Below are 18670 nucleotides of genomic sequence, written 5' to 3' on the forward strand. Positions count from 1 at the left end.
CCCAGGACCTAGCAAATCATCTGCTTTGTATTGGGTGCTCAATAAATACATGTTGAATTAATTAACTAATTAATTAACAGAAATATGTAATAGGATCTTGGGGGCCTATGCCTGGGATGATCTGAGAGACCTTTTCGTGCAGCCAGATTTGGGGACCAAGGGTCCAACCGTCCGATATTAATTAATGGTTTCTGGCTGCCTCTAGTATTATGTCTCCTTCTCCCATCCAGACTTTATCTGCCAAAGATTGGTGAGTTCTTCCATGTATCTCTCTGGCTTGCTGTCCTTTTATTGCTTTAAATTCATATCTCCTCTGGTCCTACTGTCATTAAATTTTTTTTTTTTTTGAGACAGAGTCTCACTCTTTACCCAGGGTAGAGTGCTGTGGCATCACCCTAGCTCACAGCAACCTCAAACTCCTGGGCTCAAGCAATCCTCCTGCCTCAGCCTTCCGAGTAGCTGGGACTACAGGCATGCGCCACCATGCCTGGCTCATTTTTTCTATATATATATATATATATATATATATATATATATATATATATATTTTAGTTGGCCAATTAATTTCTTTCTATTTATAGTAGAGACAGGGTCTCGCTCTTGCTCAGGCTGGTTTTGAACTCCTGACCTCAAGCGATCCGCCCGCCTCGGCCTCCCAGAATGCTAGGATTACAGGCATGAGCCACCACGCCCGGCCTGTGATTAGATATTGAAAACTGCAAACCAGCAGCAGGTCATGGCATCACTCATTAAAAATTCTCTTAGACAATCCATTTGTTCATTGACACAGTGGTTTTTGAACACCCAGTATGTTCTGGGGACACAGTACTGCACACAAGAGAGAATAGGCACAGCCAGATCATGGAGCTTCCATTTTGGTGCAGGGAGATAGACAGCCAGTAAATGAATGCAAGATGTAGATTAGATAGTGATATGTTCTACAGAGAAAAATGATGCAGGGCAGAGGATGAGGAGGTGGTTTTTCTTAGAGAGGGGAGTATACACTTTTAGATTAGAGTAGCCAAGGAAGGCATCACTGAGAAGGTGATATTGGAGTAAAAACTGAAGAGTGAGAGCGAGGCGTGCAGCTCTCTGGGGAAAGACACCCCAGGCACAGGGAACGGCAATGGGAAGGCGGGAGTGTGCTTGGCATGACTGGTGGGTAGACGGGAGCCCAGCACGGCTGGGGCAGAGTAATGGAAAAGGAGAGTAGTGGGAGACAAGAGGTAGTGTGTGTGGGGGGGTGAATCTTGTGGGGCTTGTTAGACCATTGTGAGGACTGGCTTTTGCTCTGTGATTGGAAGTCATTGGAGTATTTTAGGTTGTGAAGAGACATGATCTAACTTTAGTCTTTGACAGCATCATTCTGGCTGCTGTTTCGAGACGAAAGTGAAGGGGAAGCATGGACAGAAGTCAAGACTCTGAGATGACAAGAAATGCGGGAGGGAGCCAAAGGATGGGCAGAAGCAGAGGGAGATGGATCCTGAGCGTCTCTGAGAGATCCTGGGGGATAGAGAAGCCCCGGACAAATGGAGGCACGAAAAGAAGCTTTAAGAAACTGGGAGGCCGAAAGACGGGGAGCATGAGAGAGGAGGAAAGCTGAAAGTCAGGGAGGCCGTGAGCAAGAGGCAGATGGGTTCCACCTAGAAAGGCTCACAGAGACCGAGAGGTCAGGAGAAGTGTGGTCGCACCCGTGGAGGGAAATGTAGAAAGGGTAGCTTGGACACTAGGGTACATCAATAGACTGAAGAGGGGAATGATTTATCTTAATTTAAAGACGTTTGGGCCGGGCGCGGTGGCTCACACCTGTAATCCTAGCACTCTGGGAGGCCGAGGTGGGTGGATTGCTCCAGGTCAGGAGTTCGAAACCAGCCTGAGCAAGAGCGAGACCCCATCTCTATTATAAATAGAAAGAAATTAATTGGCCAACTAATTTATACAGAAAAAATTAGCCGGGCATGGTGGTGCATGCCTGTAGTCCCAGCTACTCGGGAGGCTGAGGCAGTAGGATTGCTTGAGCCCAGGAGTTTGAGGTTGCTGTGAGCTAGGCTGATGCCACAGCACTCACTCTAGCCTGGGCAACAAAACGAGACTCTGTCTCAAAAACAAATGAATAAATAAATAAATAAATTGATAAAGGTTTATTGGAAGTCAAATGTGAGGTTGACTGGGGGACACACCAACAACCGTGCCTTGCTTCTCCATTTTATACAGTTCTGGCCAGAACTGTATAAAATGGAGCAGCAAGACATGGATGGATAAAGAGAGACAGTGAAATGAGGAGAACCCAAGAAAACTGGAGATGGTGGCACATCTTGAGAAAAATGGAGAAAGGAGGAGGTAGAATCCAAATTTTTAGATTTGAATTCTTCACCTGCCACTTACTAGATACCTAACATCTCTGTGGCTCGGTAAAATAGGGAGCGATATAGCACCTTCTCAGGGTTGTGAGAAAAGTGTAACGTGTACATGTATGTGATTTAGAACACAGACGTTGTTACAGCAGGTGTTACAGCAGGGGGTCCCGAGGACAAACAGAGTGGCACACGGAGAGTTGGAGAATCAAAGTTTGTTCTCTGGTGGCCTCAGAGGGGTCTTGCCACCAAATTCTGAGCCCCATCTACTCGATTTTCCCCATTTTATTAAGTTGGGGTTGTCCGAGGGGTGGGGTATCAGGTGGCTAATGCCCGCCAGGTAATAGGTTAGTATTATGTTGATGCAGGTCTTCCGTGAGGGGTGGGGGTCTCAGGTGGTTGATGTGCCAAGTAATAGATGGGGGTTTCCCTTATCAACATGAGCAAGCAAGTGAGTAGGTGCTGGTTGTTATTAAAGCTTCAGATAATTGGGAGACAAAGTATTAGTTGGTGAAATGGAGGGAGACAAAAATGGAGAGCCAAAAAAAAAAGAGAGAGAGAGCGTTCAAAAGACTAACCCACGTGCAAAGTGGTGGTGGCTAGGACCGGAATGTCAGCAGTGGAGGTGAGAAGTGGTGAGGAACAGGAATAGTGGAGACAGTCATTAAGCCTGGGTCAGCTTTCTCTTCAAGCTAATAGAAGGACTCAAGCCTTGTTCTCTCATCTCCCGCTGGTCGCAGGGAGTCTGGGGAGACACCTGTCATTGTATTCTCTGCACCTCCCATGAGTGGTCAGGGCCCATATGAAGAGATCCTGCATCCCTTTGTCTGGAGCTACAGTGGCATCCAAGAGGACAATACTGACCCATGGGTAGCGACAAAGACACAACTCCCCTGTGTGAGGCTTGCAAGGTATAGAGCGCAGAGTAGAGTGAGGGGCTAGAGTTTCAACATGGTGCTGACAGAGATCAGCAGTTTTAGATGACATATCTGGAGTCCAGTGACATCTTCAATGGCTAAGGCTCTCTAAGCTGTCTTTTACAAGAAGCAACTCAACATGGACAATTAGAGATTCCTACCTGCAGGTCTCCAAATGCCCAACTGTAGGAGAAAGACATGATCTCATGGTAGATAATAATAACATCATCATCAATAAGAACAATGACTTTCCAGGGGCTGAAGGGAGAGGGAGATGGGGAGTTAATGTTCAATAGGTATAAAGTTTCAGTTATGCAAGATGAATAAGTTCTAGAGATCTGTTTTACATTATGGTGCATATAGTTAACAATACTGTATTGTGCACTTAAAAATTTGTTAATCAAGTAGATCTCATGTTAAGTTTTCTTACCACAGTAAAAAAAAAGGACATTTTTTAAATACTGGGGGAAATTGGATATGTGCATTAGATTAATTTAAGAAATTACTGTAATTTTGAGGGTATCAAAATGGCATGTGGGCCGGGAGCAGTGGCTTACACCTATAATCACGGCACTTTGGGAGGCTGAGATGAGAGGACTGCTTGAGGCTGGGAGTTCCAGACTAGTCTGCGTAACATAATGAGACCACATCCCTACAAAAAAATTTAAAATTAGCTGGGTGTGGTGGTGCATGCCTGTAGTTCTAGCTATTTAGGAGCTGAGGCAGGAGGCTCACTTGAGACCAGGAGTTCAAGGTTCCAGTGAGCTGTAATAGAGCCATTGTACTCCAGCCTGGGTAACAGAACTAGACTCTGTTCCTAAAAAAGAAAAAAAAAAAAAAATTGAAAGAAAGACAATGGCATTGTGGGAAAAAAAAGTCTTTATCTGTAGGATGAAGAAAATATAGCCATGTGTTAACAATTGTTAAGTCCTAGTGATGGCTATATGGAAGTTGAATATACTATGCTTTTTACCTTTCTGAATGTTTTAAATTTGCCCTAATAAAAGTCTAAAAATAAAAAAGAACAAGAACAATGATTTCTTTTTATTGAACATATACCAGGGATTAGGGGCTTTACTTACATAACCCTTTTGAGTTGTTCTCCTTTGTAGCAACTTTTTAAACTTTTTATTTTGAAATAATTATAGGTTCATAGAAAAGTCACATAAATAGTACAGAGAGGTCCTGTATACCCTTCACCCAGCTTCTGCTAAAGATTAGATCTTATATAAATATACACAATATCAAAACCAGGAAACTGACATTGCTACAATGTGTGGATAGTTCTATGACATCTTATCCCATGTGTAGATCCTTGTAACTACAACCACATTTAGGAAACAGAATCATTGCATCACCACAAAGACCTCTCTTGTGCTACCCTTCCATCAACCCTAACCACAGGCAACCACTAATCTTTTCTTCATCTCTATAATTTTGTCATGTTGAGAACGTTATTTAAATGGAATTATATAGTATGTAACCTTTCATAATGTCCCATTTAGGAAGTATATTCCTCTTATAAGGACCCATCTCCTTTCCCATGCAGTTCCATAATATGTTGACTATATTTTGAAAAGCAAAAAACAGGGCAAGATATGTCCGTGAAAACATCTGTACAATAATATAATAGCAACATTATTCCTAATATCCCCAAACTAGAAACAAACCAAATGCCCATCAACAGGAGAATGAATGAATGAATTATGGTATACTCATACAAACACTAGACAATAAAACAGAATGAATAACAGATACACACAATATGAAGAAATCTTACAGACAGTATCTTGAACTAAAGAAGTCAGGCACAAAACATAAAATAATGTATTAGTCTATTTACATGAAATTCAAGAACAGGCAAAACTAATTGATGATGATAGAAGTCGGAATAGTGGTTAACTTCAAGAGAGGAGGTATTGACTGGGAAAGAACATGACATAACTTTTTGCGGTACAGGAAGTACTTTATATCTTGATTTAGGTGGTGATTATGTGAATGTATATATATTTAAGATTTTTGTATTTTACACATTTTATTGTAAAGAATGTTATACCTTAATCTTAAAAAATCAGAGCACAGGATTTGACAAAAATGAGTCCATAGAACAGTAATGAGTCCAATTGTTTAAAATCAGGACTGTCTTGGACAATTAGGGAATCTCATGATGACCATACAAACGCCTAAGGTTGGGCCCAGTGGTTCGCCGCCGGTAATCCCAGCGCTTTGAGAAGGCGAGGCGGGAGGGTCATTTGAGGCCAGGAGTTTCAGACCAGCCTGGGCAACATAGGACCTCCACGTCTCTACCAAAAAAAAAAAAAAAAAATTTTTTTTTTTTTAAATTAGCCAGTGGTGTGCCTGTAGTCCCTGCTACTTGGGAGGCTGAGGCAGGAGGATCTTGAGCCCAGGAGTTTGAGGTTGCAGGGAGCTGTGATAGTGTCACTGAACTCCAGCCTGGGTAACGAAGGGAGACCCCATCTCAAAAAAAAAAAAAAAAGTCTAGCCATCTTCTCCAAGAAGCAATGATGTATCCTTGTGTCATTAATTTACGTGTTTATTTTACTGTGAAATTCCGTGAAAAATCAAGGGATTGAAGGTTGTTTCTTTTTGGTGAAGAAGTGGTGAATGGTGCAAATCGAGGAACACAGTAAGTCTTGAAAGTTGAAAAGTTCACCAGCACTGCCTTCTCCCTCACCGGAACGCATCTGATTAGCTCTGATGGCATCCCAAAATGTTCTTATTCCTCTCATTATGGTTCAGGGCATCTAACAGAAGGTGAATAAAACATACTCTATACGTATCTCAACTTCCTCTGAGCAGGAACCGTCTCCCGCTTATCTTTGCAAACCCACAGGGGGCTTTGTGTGACTACACAGCGGTAATCGCACAACGTCCCACGCAGCACTGGTTCTCAAATTTGGCTGCTCACAGGAATCACCTGGGGAATTTTAAATTTTATTGCTTCCAAATCCTACTCTGATTTAAGTCAATAGATTCTGATTTAATTGGTATCAGGCGAGTCCTTAGCATCGAGATTTTTAAAAGCGTCCGGTTTTAACGTGCAACGAAAACTGAGGACCGCTGTTTGGAGGGCGTTCTCCTTTCTGCACGCCAGATTTGTGCTCGGGTGTATGCCCTCCGCGCGGAGGCGAGGTTCAAGGATCTCCGTCGTCACGCCCCTTCCTACAGAACCAATAAACTCAAACCTCTCCGCGACAACCCAAGGGACTTGAATTTTAATCAGGCTGCGGGCGCTCCGCACCCCACCCACACCTCTATGGTATTCTGGCGTCCCCTCTAGCATTTAAACACCGCCTTCCCGTCGGCGGGGGCCGGCGGCTCCCTCTCTATGGTCGCCGATATCCTAGCGCCGCCTTGTTGGCATTTCATTCCGGAAGCGAGTCCGGATCAAACAAGAGGAGGGACTTTACTCTCGGAAGTGATCCACGTGCTTCCGCTCTAGCCGGCCTGGGCACAGGGGTAGATTATAGTATATGCGCGAAGTTGGGGTCGCCCTGGACATTGTGACCTGTCCCAAGCGGTGGTGAGTGATCCGTGACCTCTGACCTCAGTGTGACCCTGATGAAATGGTGTCGCCATTTCAGAGGTGCAGCCTTTGGGCCGGGTCCCGGGCGCCTCGGTTCAGTGTACGATCTATTTCCACAGCCTGGGGCTTCTGGCCCGCGGTTGAGAGTATTCTGCCCGGATCTCTCGATCATTTCTTGAACAGAAGTGACCTCGAGGGACTGGGGCTCCGGGGTCAATTTCCAGGCCCGCCGTTGACGTCCTGCGTGACCTTGGGCTAGGCAGTGTTCCCCTTAGGGCTTCAGTTTCCACATCTGTGAAATGGGGTGGTTTAGCTCACTGAGTGGCCCCTGCTGGTCTGACGCCCTACGATTCTTCTGCATCCTCTAGCCTCTGGGATGGGAGAGTGACCTGGAGGGGTTGGTGCTGACAGTGATGTCTGCTCCCAGGATTAGGAGGCCAGAAGGAGATCCCTTCCACGGTGCCAGGCTGAGATGGATCCCCTCAGGGCCCAACAGCTGGCTGCGGAGCTGGAGGTGGAGATGATGGCCGATATGTACAACAGGTAAGGAGAGCCTACTCTGCGCTGGACTGTCTTTGGAAAATTAGCTTTGGTCACCCTTACTAAAGGGGGATGACTTCTAACAAATTCCTTCCTGAATGTAGGGGAGCCTGAGGCCCATGCTTACCGTCCCCACACCCACCTCGGTGGTTGAACACTAAAGCAGGTGCAGTATAGGGTCACTTAGAATGAGTTGGGCATTTAGATGGGGATGAAACTGACGCTGAAAAAGCCAAGCAGGAAGAGAAGCTCCAATCCAGGCCCTGGTTAGATCCCAAAAACAGTTGAGCATTTGCCTTTTGACAAATAGCACATAGCCCATTTAGTAGTTAACATTTATTATTTCTTTCTTTCTTTCTTTCTTTTTTGAGAGACAGAGTCTTGCTTTGTTGCGCAGGCTAGAGTGAGTGCCGTGGCGTCAGCCTAGCTCACAGCAACCTCAATTTCCTGGGCTCAAGCAATCCTACTGCCTCAGCCTCCCAGGTAGCTGGGACCACAGGCATGCACCACCATGCCCAGCTAATTTTTTGTATATATATTTTTACTTGGTCAATTAATTTCTTTCTATTTTTGGTAGAGACAGGGTCTTGCTCAGGCTGGTTTCAAACTCCTGACCTCTAGCAATCCTCCCACCTCAGCCTCCCAGAGTGCTAGGATTACAGGCGTGAGCCGCCACGCCCGGCCTGTTAACATTTATTAAACCCTTACCCTGTGTCAGGCACTTGCTGACCATTTTACACGTGTTCTTTTTTTAATCTTAAGAATAATCCAATGGGTTAATTTTATTAGTCCCATTTTAAGATGAGGAAATTAAGGCTTTGAAAGGTTAAATGACTTCCTCAGGGTCCACACTGGTCAGTAACAATGTCAGGACTAGTACCTCAGTCTGATTCCACAACTAGTACTCATGACCATTTAGCAAATTTGGGAACAAATCCTGGGTCCCCTAATAACCATCATTATATTTAGTTACTTGGACCCTTTGACAATTGGTTTCCTCATCTATAAAATGGACATAATGATAGAGACATCATAAATACTAAATGTAAAAGAAAATGCTCTTAGCATCAAGCTAACACATAGTAAACAAATGGTTACTATTTTTATTGGTTTAATTTCTCTTGATTGGTTGATTTATCTTGGAGGCTATAAATTAGAATGATTTTTAAACATAGGCTATGAAGTCAGACTACCTGGATTGATAGCCCAGCTTTGTGTGATCCTTAGTAAATTACTAAGCCTCTCTGTGACTTAATGTCCACATCTATAAAATGGGAAAAATGAGTGTGCCTATCTCATAGGGTTGTTGTAAGAATTGCATAACAGAATCCAGGTAAAGCACTTAACATGATGCCTGGCACATACTGGTAGCTAGTACTCAACAAATGGTTTCTATTTCATTAGTCATATATATGGACTGGAACAATGTTCCTACTCACAAAGATGTTCCAAGATGATTGAGGTGCAAACTGAGGATTTACACTGCTTTCTTGAGGAAGATGAAATCAGTATAGTAGGGCTGGAATGGTTGAGGGTTCAAGATGTGATGTTACAAGATGCTGCTAACACAACCTTGCCCCTCACTTCCTCCAGAATGACCAGTGCCTGCCACCGGAAGTGCGTGCCTCCCCACTACAAGGAAGCAGAGCTGTCCAAGGGCGAGTCCGTGTGCCTGGACCGATGTGTCTCCAAGTACCTGGACATCCATGAGCGGATGGGCAAAAAGTTGACAGAATTGTCTATGCAAGATGAGGAGCTGATGAAGAGGGTGCAGCAGAGCTCCGGACCCGCATGAGGCCCCAGACAGTATACACCCTGGGGCGAACCCCGCTCCTTCCCACTCTAATAAAAGTGCCCTGCTTGCGTGTCATCTGTGGAGACTGCCAGGCCTAGGCTCTCTCTAGAGTCTCCAGGAGCCCGGAGTGTGGGAGAGCTCTCTCCTGGTTGAAGAAGGTGTTTTTGTCACACTGGAATGTGACTGTGTATGTGTGTGTGTATGTGTGTATATATATATATTAAAACAAGTTTGTTGACACGTGCTGTGTGCAAAGCAGTGTGCTTGGCATTTGAGAATAAAGAAAACAGAGAGCCTCTACCAGCAGAGGGAGTCTAACCCAGTGTTTAAGAGTATGCTAAGGTTTGCACCCTGGGTCTGCCACTTTCTGTGGCCTTTATCATGTCACTTCTATGTACTTTAGCTTCCTCATCTGTAAAGTGGGGGCGGTCATAGGGCTGTTGTGAAGATTTAGAGTTAACATATGTAAAGCATGTTATAATGCTTTACTAGGTATAGCATATTGACTGAGGTATAGGAAGTGCTCAGTAAATACTTTAAAAACAACTTGGACTCGAGTGGAGGCAAGCAGGCATTTCCACAAGTGATAGGAAGGAATGATGTAGGGGAGAGGGTGAAAGTAGCTGGGATGTAAGAAGTGAGTTGTTTGCTGGAGGTCAAACAAGTGGAGCAGTAACACGGAGACCACGGCTGACTGCTGCATTTACTGTCTCACTGGGGAGCGACCAAGCCTAATTTTTTTTTTCCTTTATTTATTTACATTTTTTCTTTTATATATATTTTTGTTTTTTGCTAGTCAAGTGTTGTGAGGGGAGACGACCAAGCCTAATTTCGATCTGAGTAGTGGCCTCAGAGGACAGCAGCTTTCAGAATGTGTGGGTCTCCAGGTGCAATTCTGGTTGACACCAATGCCACTGTGATAGCGGTACCTTCAAAGTGCGCCTTCATGGTGGAAGTGTCTGGGATATAACTATATGGATCATTGGAGACAGTGAAAGAGTCAGAATAGAGGCAGTGAGTTTTGGCAGTGAGTCCAGGTTCAAGCCAGATTGCATGAGTATGAGTCTTGACTGAAGTTTTTTAGCTGTGTGATCTTGGGTGAGGCCTTTAACTGCTCTGCACCTCAACTACCCCATCCATAAAATGGCAACATAGGTACCCACTTCATTGGGCGGTTGTGGAAATTAAACGTGCTAATAACCAAAGCACTTAGGAAAGTGCCTGGCATACCTTAAGTACCAATAACGTTAGCTCTTCATTGCAAAATTTGGTGTGTGGTGAAGAACCTCATGTACCCCTGACAAACTTCAAAACCATTAGGGGTGAAGCGGAGACCAATAATGCTGCTTTCTAGGTACTGAAGTACAAATTTGGGTCAACAGGTGGCGCTGTCTGCCCGCGGTCAGCGCCGCTGTGGGCAATTCCATAAACACTCATCTCTCACCTATTTGCCAGCATCGCGCTTGGAAGAGAAGAGTGGTGAGAAAAATAGATATTGTATCTGCCCTCAGATTTAGCAAGAAACATCAAGGATTCTCTCTGAGACAGCACATAGCTGGAACATCTAGAACGAGTGGTAGGAGTGGGGAGAAGAGGTTCCAGCTGGAAGGAATAGCACTTGCAAAGGCTTGAAGTGGCAGAAAGTGTGGAGCACTCAGGAAGTGAGAGCCTCAGCGTGGCTGGAGTGTGGGGTGCGCAGCGAGTGAGAGATGCGAAGAAAGGCTTGGAGGCTGGGCAGGCACAGCTTCTAGAAGCCCTGGTGAGCTGTGGTGAGGAGTCTGGACTTTCTCTTACTAAGTGCATCAGCAAACTGTCAAAAGATGTATGTATGTCTTTCAGTGTCAATGACAGGTCTGCATTTGGGAGGCTTACTCGAGCTGCCAGCTAGGGAGACAGTGGTAGATAGTAGATAATGGATTAAGGGGAGGTGAGGCAGGGAGCCAGTGAGGAGAGAAGGGAAGGATGTGAGTCAGAATAGCTCACATTTATGGAGTTGCTACAGTGTGCTAAGTAAGCTCTGCGCCAAGTTCCTTAAATGTGTTAGTTCAGTTAATCCTTATAACAACCCTGTAAGGCAGGTAAGATACAGGTGAAGAAGCTGAGGCTCTCAAAAGCTAGTAACTTGCCTAAGGTCATGCAGCATGCAAGTGGGAGAGCCAGGATTCCAACTTAGATGCCAGAGGCCACTTTTTTTATTTTTTTTTATTTATTTTTATTTATTTTTTTTGAGACAGAGTCTCACTTTGTTGCCCAGGCTAGAGTGAGTGCCATGGCGTCAGCCTAGCTCACAGCAACCTCAAACTCCTGGGCTCAAGCAATCCTTCTATCTCAGCCTCCCGAGTAGCTGGGACTACAGAGGCATATGCCACCATGCCCGGCTAATTTTTTCTATATATATATATTAGTTGGCCAATTAATTTCTTTCTATTTATAGTAGAGACGGGGTCTCGCTCTTGCTCAGGCTGGTTTTGAACTCCTGACCTCGAGCAATCCGCCCGCCTCGGCCTCCCAGAGAGCTAGGATTACAGGCGTGAGCCACCGCGCCCGGCCAGAGGCCACTTTTAACCACTGCTCTAGGATTGGGGGAAATGGTCCCTAATGAGGTATATGTCAGCAGTTTCATAGTTCATTCAACAATATTTATTGTTGGCCTGCTACATGCAGCTAGCCATGCAAAGTGTCCAACGTGAATTAGCTTGGTCCCTTCGCTCCACGAGCTAGTGGGGTGGAAGCAAGTGGGGAGGAGACAGAACACGCATACAAAGGGCATAAGAAAGAAGACTGAGGTAGGCCCTTTCTGCCATAGGGAGGTGTCATAAACTGCTAATCCTTGGGAGTATTTTTGCTTGATTATCACGGTTTTAAAAATCAGGAGGTGTCCGCAAAAAATCCGGACCTTGGCTTCTTTTGAAAATTTGGAAAATTTGAACACAGTTGACCTTGGCAGCAGCCTAATGGAGGATGGGCAGAGGCTCAATTGTCCACCAAACTTCCCACCACTAACTTCTTCCCCCCTTGTCATCATCTGCTCAACCTGTAGGCATTTGGTCTGTGCCTTCTGCTCTGGGTGTTCAGATGAACTGGATGCTGTACGAGAAAACATGCTGTAAATGTTTGTGCTAGGCAGCCTCAAAGATCACTGGGGTCCCCAGTGGTCCCTTCTTCCTGGGATTCATGCCGTTGCCTAATCCTTTTCCCTTGAGTGTGTACTAGACCTAGAGACTTGCTTCTAATAAACAGAACACTGCAAAGGTATGTGATTGTACTGTCCTTTTTTTTTTTTTCAGACAGGGTCTCATTCTGTTGCCCAGGCTAGCATGCAGTGTTGTGATCATAGCTCACTGCAACCTCAAACTGCTGGACTCAAGTGATCCTTCTGCCTCAGCCTCCCATGTGGCTAATACTATAAGCGCAGGCTTCTTTGCCCGGCTAAGTTTTCTATTTTTTGTAGAGATAGGGTCTCGTTGTGTTTGTTGTTCAGGCTGTTCTCAAACTCTTGGCCTCAAGCAAACCTCCTACGTCAGCCTCCTGAGTAGCTAGGACTACAGGCGTGAGCCACCAAGGCTGGCTGTAATGTCTGTTTTGTTAGTTTCTCTCTCTTGTTCTTCTTATTTTTTTTTTTTTTTTGAGACAGAGTCTTGCTTTGTTGCCTAGGCTAGAGTGAGTGCCGTGGCGTAAGCCTAGCTCACAGCAACCTCAAACTCCTGGGCTCAAGCGATCCTTCTGTCTCAGCCTCCCAAGTAGCTGGGACTACAGGCATGTGCCACCATGCCCGGCTAATTTTTTCTATATATATTAGTTGGCCAATTAGTTTCTTTCTATTTATAGTAGAGATGGGGTCTGGCTCTTGCTCAGGCTGGTTTCGAACTCCTGACCTCGAGCAATCCGCCCGCCTCGGCCTCCCAGAGAGCTAGGATTACAGGCGTGAGCCACTGCGCCCGGCTGTTCTTCTTATTTACTGTGATAAATTCAGCTTCTATGTTGTGAGCTGACCTTTGAAGAGGCCCATGTGGTGGTAAGGAACTGAGGGCAGCCTCCAGCCAGCAGAAACTGAATCACTTACCACATGAGTGAGCTTGGAAGCAGATCCTTCCCCAGTTGAGCTTTCAGATGACTGCAGCTCTATCTGACACTTTGCAGCCTTATGAGAGACCCCAAAGCAGAAGACCCAGCTAAGCTGCACCCTCTCTCCTGATCCAGAGAAACTAGAAAAATAAATGCAGTTTTAAGTCACTATGTTTCAGGATAATTTGCTATATAGCAATAGATAACCAATACACATATGGTCTGCATAACTTGTGCAAATGTCTGGAATGGTGCTTGGTCATTTTACACCTACACATAGAATGTGTCAGGCACCATTCTAAGCACTTTGGATACAGCAATGAACAAAATAGGTAAAGATCCTTGCCCTCTCGGAACTTATATTCTGGGTGGGAGACATAGTTTCTAAAAGTATTAATGGAAGTCTGGGTTGGTAGTGCTGTTTGGAAAGGAAGACAGATCCTTCAGGATTTGGGGAAACGTTCTTAACCTCTTTTAGGTCTTCCACCCCTTTGAAAATCTGACAAAAGTTGTGGACTGTTTCTCCAAGTTTGCATCCAAGTTTAGAGATTTTCATAAGATCTCTGTGGGCTGACCTGGGAGGAGTCTTGTGTTCAAGCACTGTTGTTTTTTTGTTTTGTTTTGTTTTGTTTTGTTTTGTTTTGTTTTTTTGAGACAGAGTTTCACTTTGTCGCCCAGGTTAGAGTGAGTGCCGTGGCATCAGCCTAGCTCACAGCAACCTCAAACTCCTGGGCTCAAGCGATCCTCCTGCTTCAGCCTCCCAAGTAGCTGGGACTACAGGCATGCACCACCATGCCCGGCTAATTTATTCTATATAATTAGTTGGCCAATTAATTTCTTTCTATTTATAGTAGAGATGGGGTCTCGCTCTTGCTCAGGCTGGTTTTGAACTCCTGACCTCGACCAATCCGCCCACCTCGGCCTCCCAGAGTGCTAGGATTACAGGCGTGAGCCACTGCGCCCAGCTCAAGTACTGTTTTATGTGCTGGGGCAAAGAAGAAAAAGATAGAAAATGTGGTGTTGGAGACAGGTATTAAAACCAGTTGCTTTCACAGTTGTGGTAGGTGTTATAAGAGATGTTCAAGGAGCAGTACAAAGGAATGTGTCCCCTAGTCTGGGTGTCTAGGGAAGGCTGACACCCAGAAAGTGATAGATTCTAAGGTAGGAATCTGCCAGGCAGGAGACATGGTAGGTGGAGGGTCCTGTGTCAGTGGTGGGCAGATAGTGGTAAGGAAGGTGGGCACAGGTCCCTGTGAACTGACTCGTCAAAGCAGCAGACACATCAGGATGAGTTTTATCAAAAGGAAAATCAGAGGTTCTATAAGTCACAGAGCAAAAGTATTTATTGCTGGAGACAGGCAGGTTATCGCAAGTCAGGCCCTTAAAGGAAGTGACCCTTAAGTCAAGATCTAAAGAGTTAGTTAGCTAGGCCAGCACAGGGGAATGTTCCAGGTTTGGGAAGAAACTTGAGGTGGGAGAGAGCATGGAGTGGAAATGGGTGTGAAGGAAGTCACCACGGCGAAAACATGAAGGGCAGAGAGGCTAAAAGGGAGGCTGAGAGCAGCGGGTGGGCCCAGATGACACAAGACTCAGGGGGCATGTTCAGGGGTGGGATTGGGAAGGACAGCTTGGAAGGGTTGCAAGAGTCCAGACCCCAGCACATGGTGATCTGGGCCTGGGGGACAGCAGTGGCTGGAGATGAGAGGTTTTCAGAAGGCAGAAACCACAGGCTCACTGGCAGATTGCAGGTGGAGAGGGAGGCAGGGAGCGAAGTCTGAGATAACTCCAGTTTTGTGGCTTACATGACTGGGTGGAGGATGGTGCTTTTACTGACACCAGGAACAATGGAGATGGGGCCGGTTAGGAAGAAGGGAGGTCATTTTTGATTACTTGAGATTATTGGGCATTCCTCATTGTCTCAGAAAATCCAAGGTATTCAGCCCCTGTCTACCATTCCAGCTACAATGTCGCTGCTTCCCTCATGCTATGTGCTTTGTCCACACTGGCCTTTGTTCAGCTCCCCGAATGTCTCTTTCAAGCATCCTCCTGTTGTAGGATCTTTCATGTACCGTTTGCTCCTTCTGGGTATTGATAAATCCACTGATTCTGACACGGAAAGCTATCTTCAGATCTTAGCACACGCACCACCCTTGGAGATTCCCTCCTGACCTCCAGACTAGATCAAAGCCCCTTCCCCAATCACATGTTCTCATAGAACTACATGTCTCTCCTTCGTGGAACTTCCTATAGATGAAATTACACTTAATATTTGATTCACTTATGCCTCGCTCCCTCTGGACTTTGTGTTCTCTGAGGTTAGGGTCTGTGTCTCATTCGCCATCAAAAATCCCTAGTTGTTTGTTTTTTAAATTGAGATATAATTCACATACCATAAAATTCACCCTTTTAAAGTATACAATTCAGTGTATTGTACATTCACAGAGCTGTACAACCATCACCACTGCACAACATCACCATCTAACTGCACAACATTTTTATCACCCCCAGATGAAACCCCATACCCATTAGCAGTCATTTCCCTCCACTCCCATCCCCCCACCCCCATCTCTGGCAACCAGTAATTTATTTTCTGCTTCTATGGATTTGCCCATTTTGGGCGTTCCATATAAATGCAATCATACAATATGTGACCTTTTGTGTCTGGCTTCTTTCACTTAGCATAATGTTTTCAAGGTTCATCCACATTGTAGCATGCATTAATATTAGTACTTCATTACTTTTTATAGCCAAATAATATTATATCACACGAATATACCACATTTGTTTCTCCATTCATTAGTTGATGGACTATTGGGTTGTTTGCACTTTTTGGCTTTCATGAATAATATGGCTATGAACATTCGTGTATAATTTTTATGTCAACATATGTTCTCAGTTCTCTTGGGTATAGTATATCTAGGAGTGGAATTGCTGGGTTATAATGGTAACTCTATGTTTAACTACAGGAGGAACTGCCAAACTGTTTCCAAAGTGGCTGCACCATTTTATTTATATTTTTCATGCAAAGATTTATAATAACTATTAGTTAGGCTGAATAAAGACTTTCTTACACAATGAATTGAAACAGATACTATTATTTTCAGCACTTAATAGACTACAAAGTGAGGCTCGAGAGATTAAGTGACTCCAGGAAAATCATACAACTCACTAATAAGCTACAAAGAAAGGATCTGGACCCAGCCTGTCTGCCTCCTGAGCCAGTGCTCTTGTCTGCTAAGCTGGGAAGCAGTCTCCAGCCAGGAGCCCAGCGGACAGCCAGTGTGATAAGGCTGCTATACTTAATCCAAGGGTGGAGTCAGGAAGGGATTACTTTTGGAGGAAGGGGAGATTGATAAATCCTATTGATTCAGATACCGAAGTGTGTCTTAGGTCTCTCTCCTTCTTTCCTCTACTTTTTTTTTTTTTTTGAGACAGAGTCTCACTCTATTGCCGGGGTTAGAGGGCTGTGGCATCGGCCTAGCTCACAGCAACCTCAAACTCCTAGGCTCAGGTGATTCTCCTGCCTCAGCCTCCCTCCCGAGTAGCTGGGACTACAGGCATGTTCCATCATGCCCGGCTTCTCCTCTACTTTTTTAAAAATTGATTTTTACTTATTTATTTAGAGACAAGGTCTCATTCTGTCCCCCAGGCTGGAGTGCAGTGACACAATCATAGCTCACTGCAGCCTCGAATCTCTGGGCTCAAGTGATCCTCCCACCTCAGCCTCCTGAATAGCTGGAACTACAAGTATGCACCACCACACGGGGCCAATCTTTTAAAATTTTTTTTTAGAGACAGAGTCTTGCTATGTTACCCAGGTTGGTCTGGAACTCCTAGCCTCAAGTGATCTTCCTGCCTTGGCCTTCCAAATAGCTAAGATTACAGGTACAAGCCAAAAAGACATTTTTGAGAAATTGGGGGAAATTGAGTATGTGCATTACATTACATTAAGAAATTACTATAGGCCCAGCTACTCAGGAGGCTGAGGCAGGAGGATTGCTTGAGCTCAGGAGTTTGAGGTTTCTGTGAGCTAGGCTGACGCCATAGCACTCTAGCCTGGGTGACAGAGGGAGACTCTGTTTCAAAAAAAAAAAAAAGCATTGTGGGCCAAGAGCCTATAATCCCAGCATTTTGGGATGCTGAGGTGGGAGGATCGCTTAAGGCCAAGAGTTCGAGACCCTATCTCTACAGAAAACAGAAAAAAAAAATTGGCTGGGAGTGGTGACTTGTGCCTGTAGTCCCAGCTCCTTGGGAGGCTGAGACAGGAGGACTGCTTGAGTCAGGAGTTCAAGGCAGCAGAAGCCTGGGCAACAGAGTAAGGGAAAGAAGAAAAGAAAGAAGAAAGAAAAGAAAAGAAAAGAAAAGAAAAGAAAAGAAAAGAAAAGAAAAGAAAGGAAAGGAAAGGAAAGGAAAAGAAAAGAAAAGAAAAGAAAAGAAAAGAAAAGAAAAGAAAAGAAAAGAAAAGAAAAGAAAAGAAAAGAAAAGAGGCCCAATGAGGTGGCTCGCGCCTGTAATCCTAGCACTCTGGGAGGCCCAGGTGGGCGGATTGCTTGAGGTCAGGAGTTGGAAACCAGCCTGAGCAAGAGCGAGACCCCGTCTCTACTATAAATAGAAAGAAATTAATTGGCTAACTAATATATATAGAAAAAATTAGCTGGGCATGGTGGCGCATGCCTGTAGTCCCAGCTACTCAGAAGGCTGAGGCAGAAGGATTGCTTGAGCCCAGGAGTTTGAGGTTGCTGTGAGCTAGGCTGACACCACTCTAGCCTGGGCAACAGAGTGAGACTCTGTCTCAAAAAAAAAAAAAAAAAAAAGAAGAAAGAAAGGAGGGAAGGAGAGGGGAGGGGAGGGAGTGGGGGGGAGGGGAGGGGAGGGGAGGGGAGAAGAAAGATCCAGGAGGTTCCTATCACCTACCTCACAACATCGGAAGTCCTTGTCCTCACAGAGGTCCTTCCAAACCGACCACCCTAGCCTACCTTTTTGGCTTCATTTCCCATCACTCTTTTCATTTATTCAACAAATGTTTGCCACGGGCTTGTTGCATGCCAAGTCTTGTGATGGGCATACGAATTACCTACCATGTATTGGTTCCTGCCCCCAAGAGATTTATATCTCGGGGGGCGGGGGCAGTGCAGGGAACTAAGCTGATAATTCTGGATCAGTGTGGGGGTCTCAATAGAGGTTAGCTCAGTGTTGCGGGGGGAAGAAAGAAACATGGGCAAGGCCTTTAACCCAGCCTAGGAGATCAGAGACAGCTTCCAGAGAGAGGCAGAACGTGAGCGGAGTTGTGAGGATGAGTACACTAGACATGAACGGGGGATCTGTCATTCCCACAGGAAGGGACAGCAGGGGCAAATGCAGGGAGGTGTGAAACCAGCTCTTCATCGCACATTTGCTTTCTGAGGGCCCACTAGGTGCCAGGTGCTGCTCTCCATGCTGAGAGACAGCAGTG

General features: G+C 45.2%; 1 protein-coding gene across 2 annotated transcripts; it reads left to right on the forward strand.

Annotated features, from left to right (window-relative positions):
• The first annotated feature begins 6661 nt into the window (after positions 1 to 6661).
• Positions 6662 to 9228, forward strand: TIMM10 (translocase of inner mitochondrial membrane 10). 2 transcript variants are annotated; one of them, XM_012749985.3, is made up of 3 exons: positions 6662 to 6815; positions 7246 to 7361; positions 8952 to 9228. In XM_012749985.3, the coding sequence occupies exons 2-3, from the start codon at positions 7291 to 7293 to the stop codon at positions 9151 to 9153; spliced, it is 273 nt and encodes a 90-aa protein (XP_012605439.1). In that variant the 5' UTR covers positions 6662 to 6815; positions 7246 to 7290; the 3' UTR covers positions 9154 to 9228. The 2 variants fall into 2 exon arrangements, with proteins under 2 accessions (XP_012605439.1, XP_012605441.1); XM_012749987.3 differs by having other exon boundaries at positions 6670 to 6815; positions 7187 to 7361.
• The last annotated feature ends 9442 nt before the right edge of the window (positions 9229 to 18670 follow it).

This window comes from Microcebus murinus, chromosome 4 (genome assembly GCF_040939455.1).
Source record: "Microcebus murinus isolate Inina chromosome 4, M.murinus_Inina_mat1.0, whole genome shotgun sequence".
NCBI classification, from domain to species: domain Eukaryota; kingdom Metazoa; phylum Chordata; class Mammalia; order Primates; family Cheirogaleidae; genus Microcebus; species Microcebus murinus.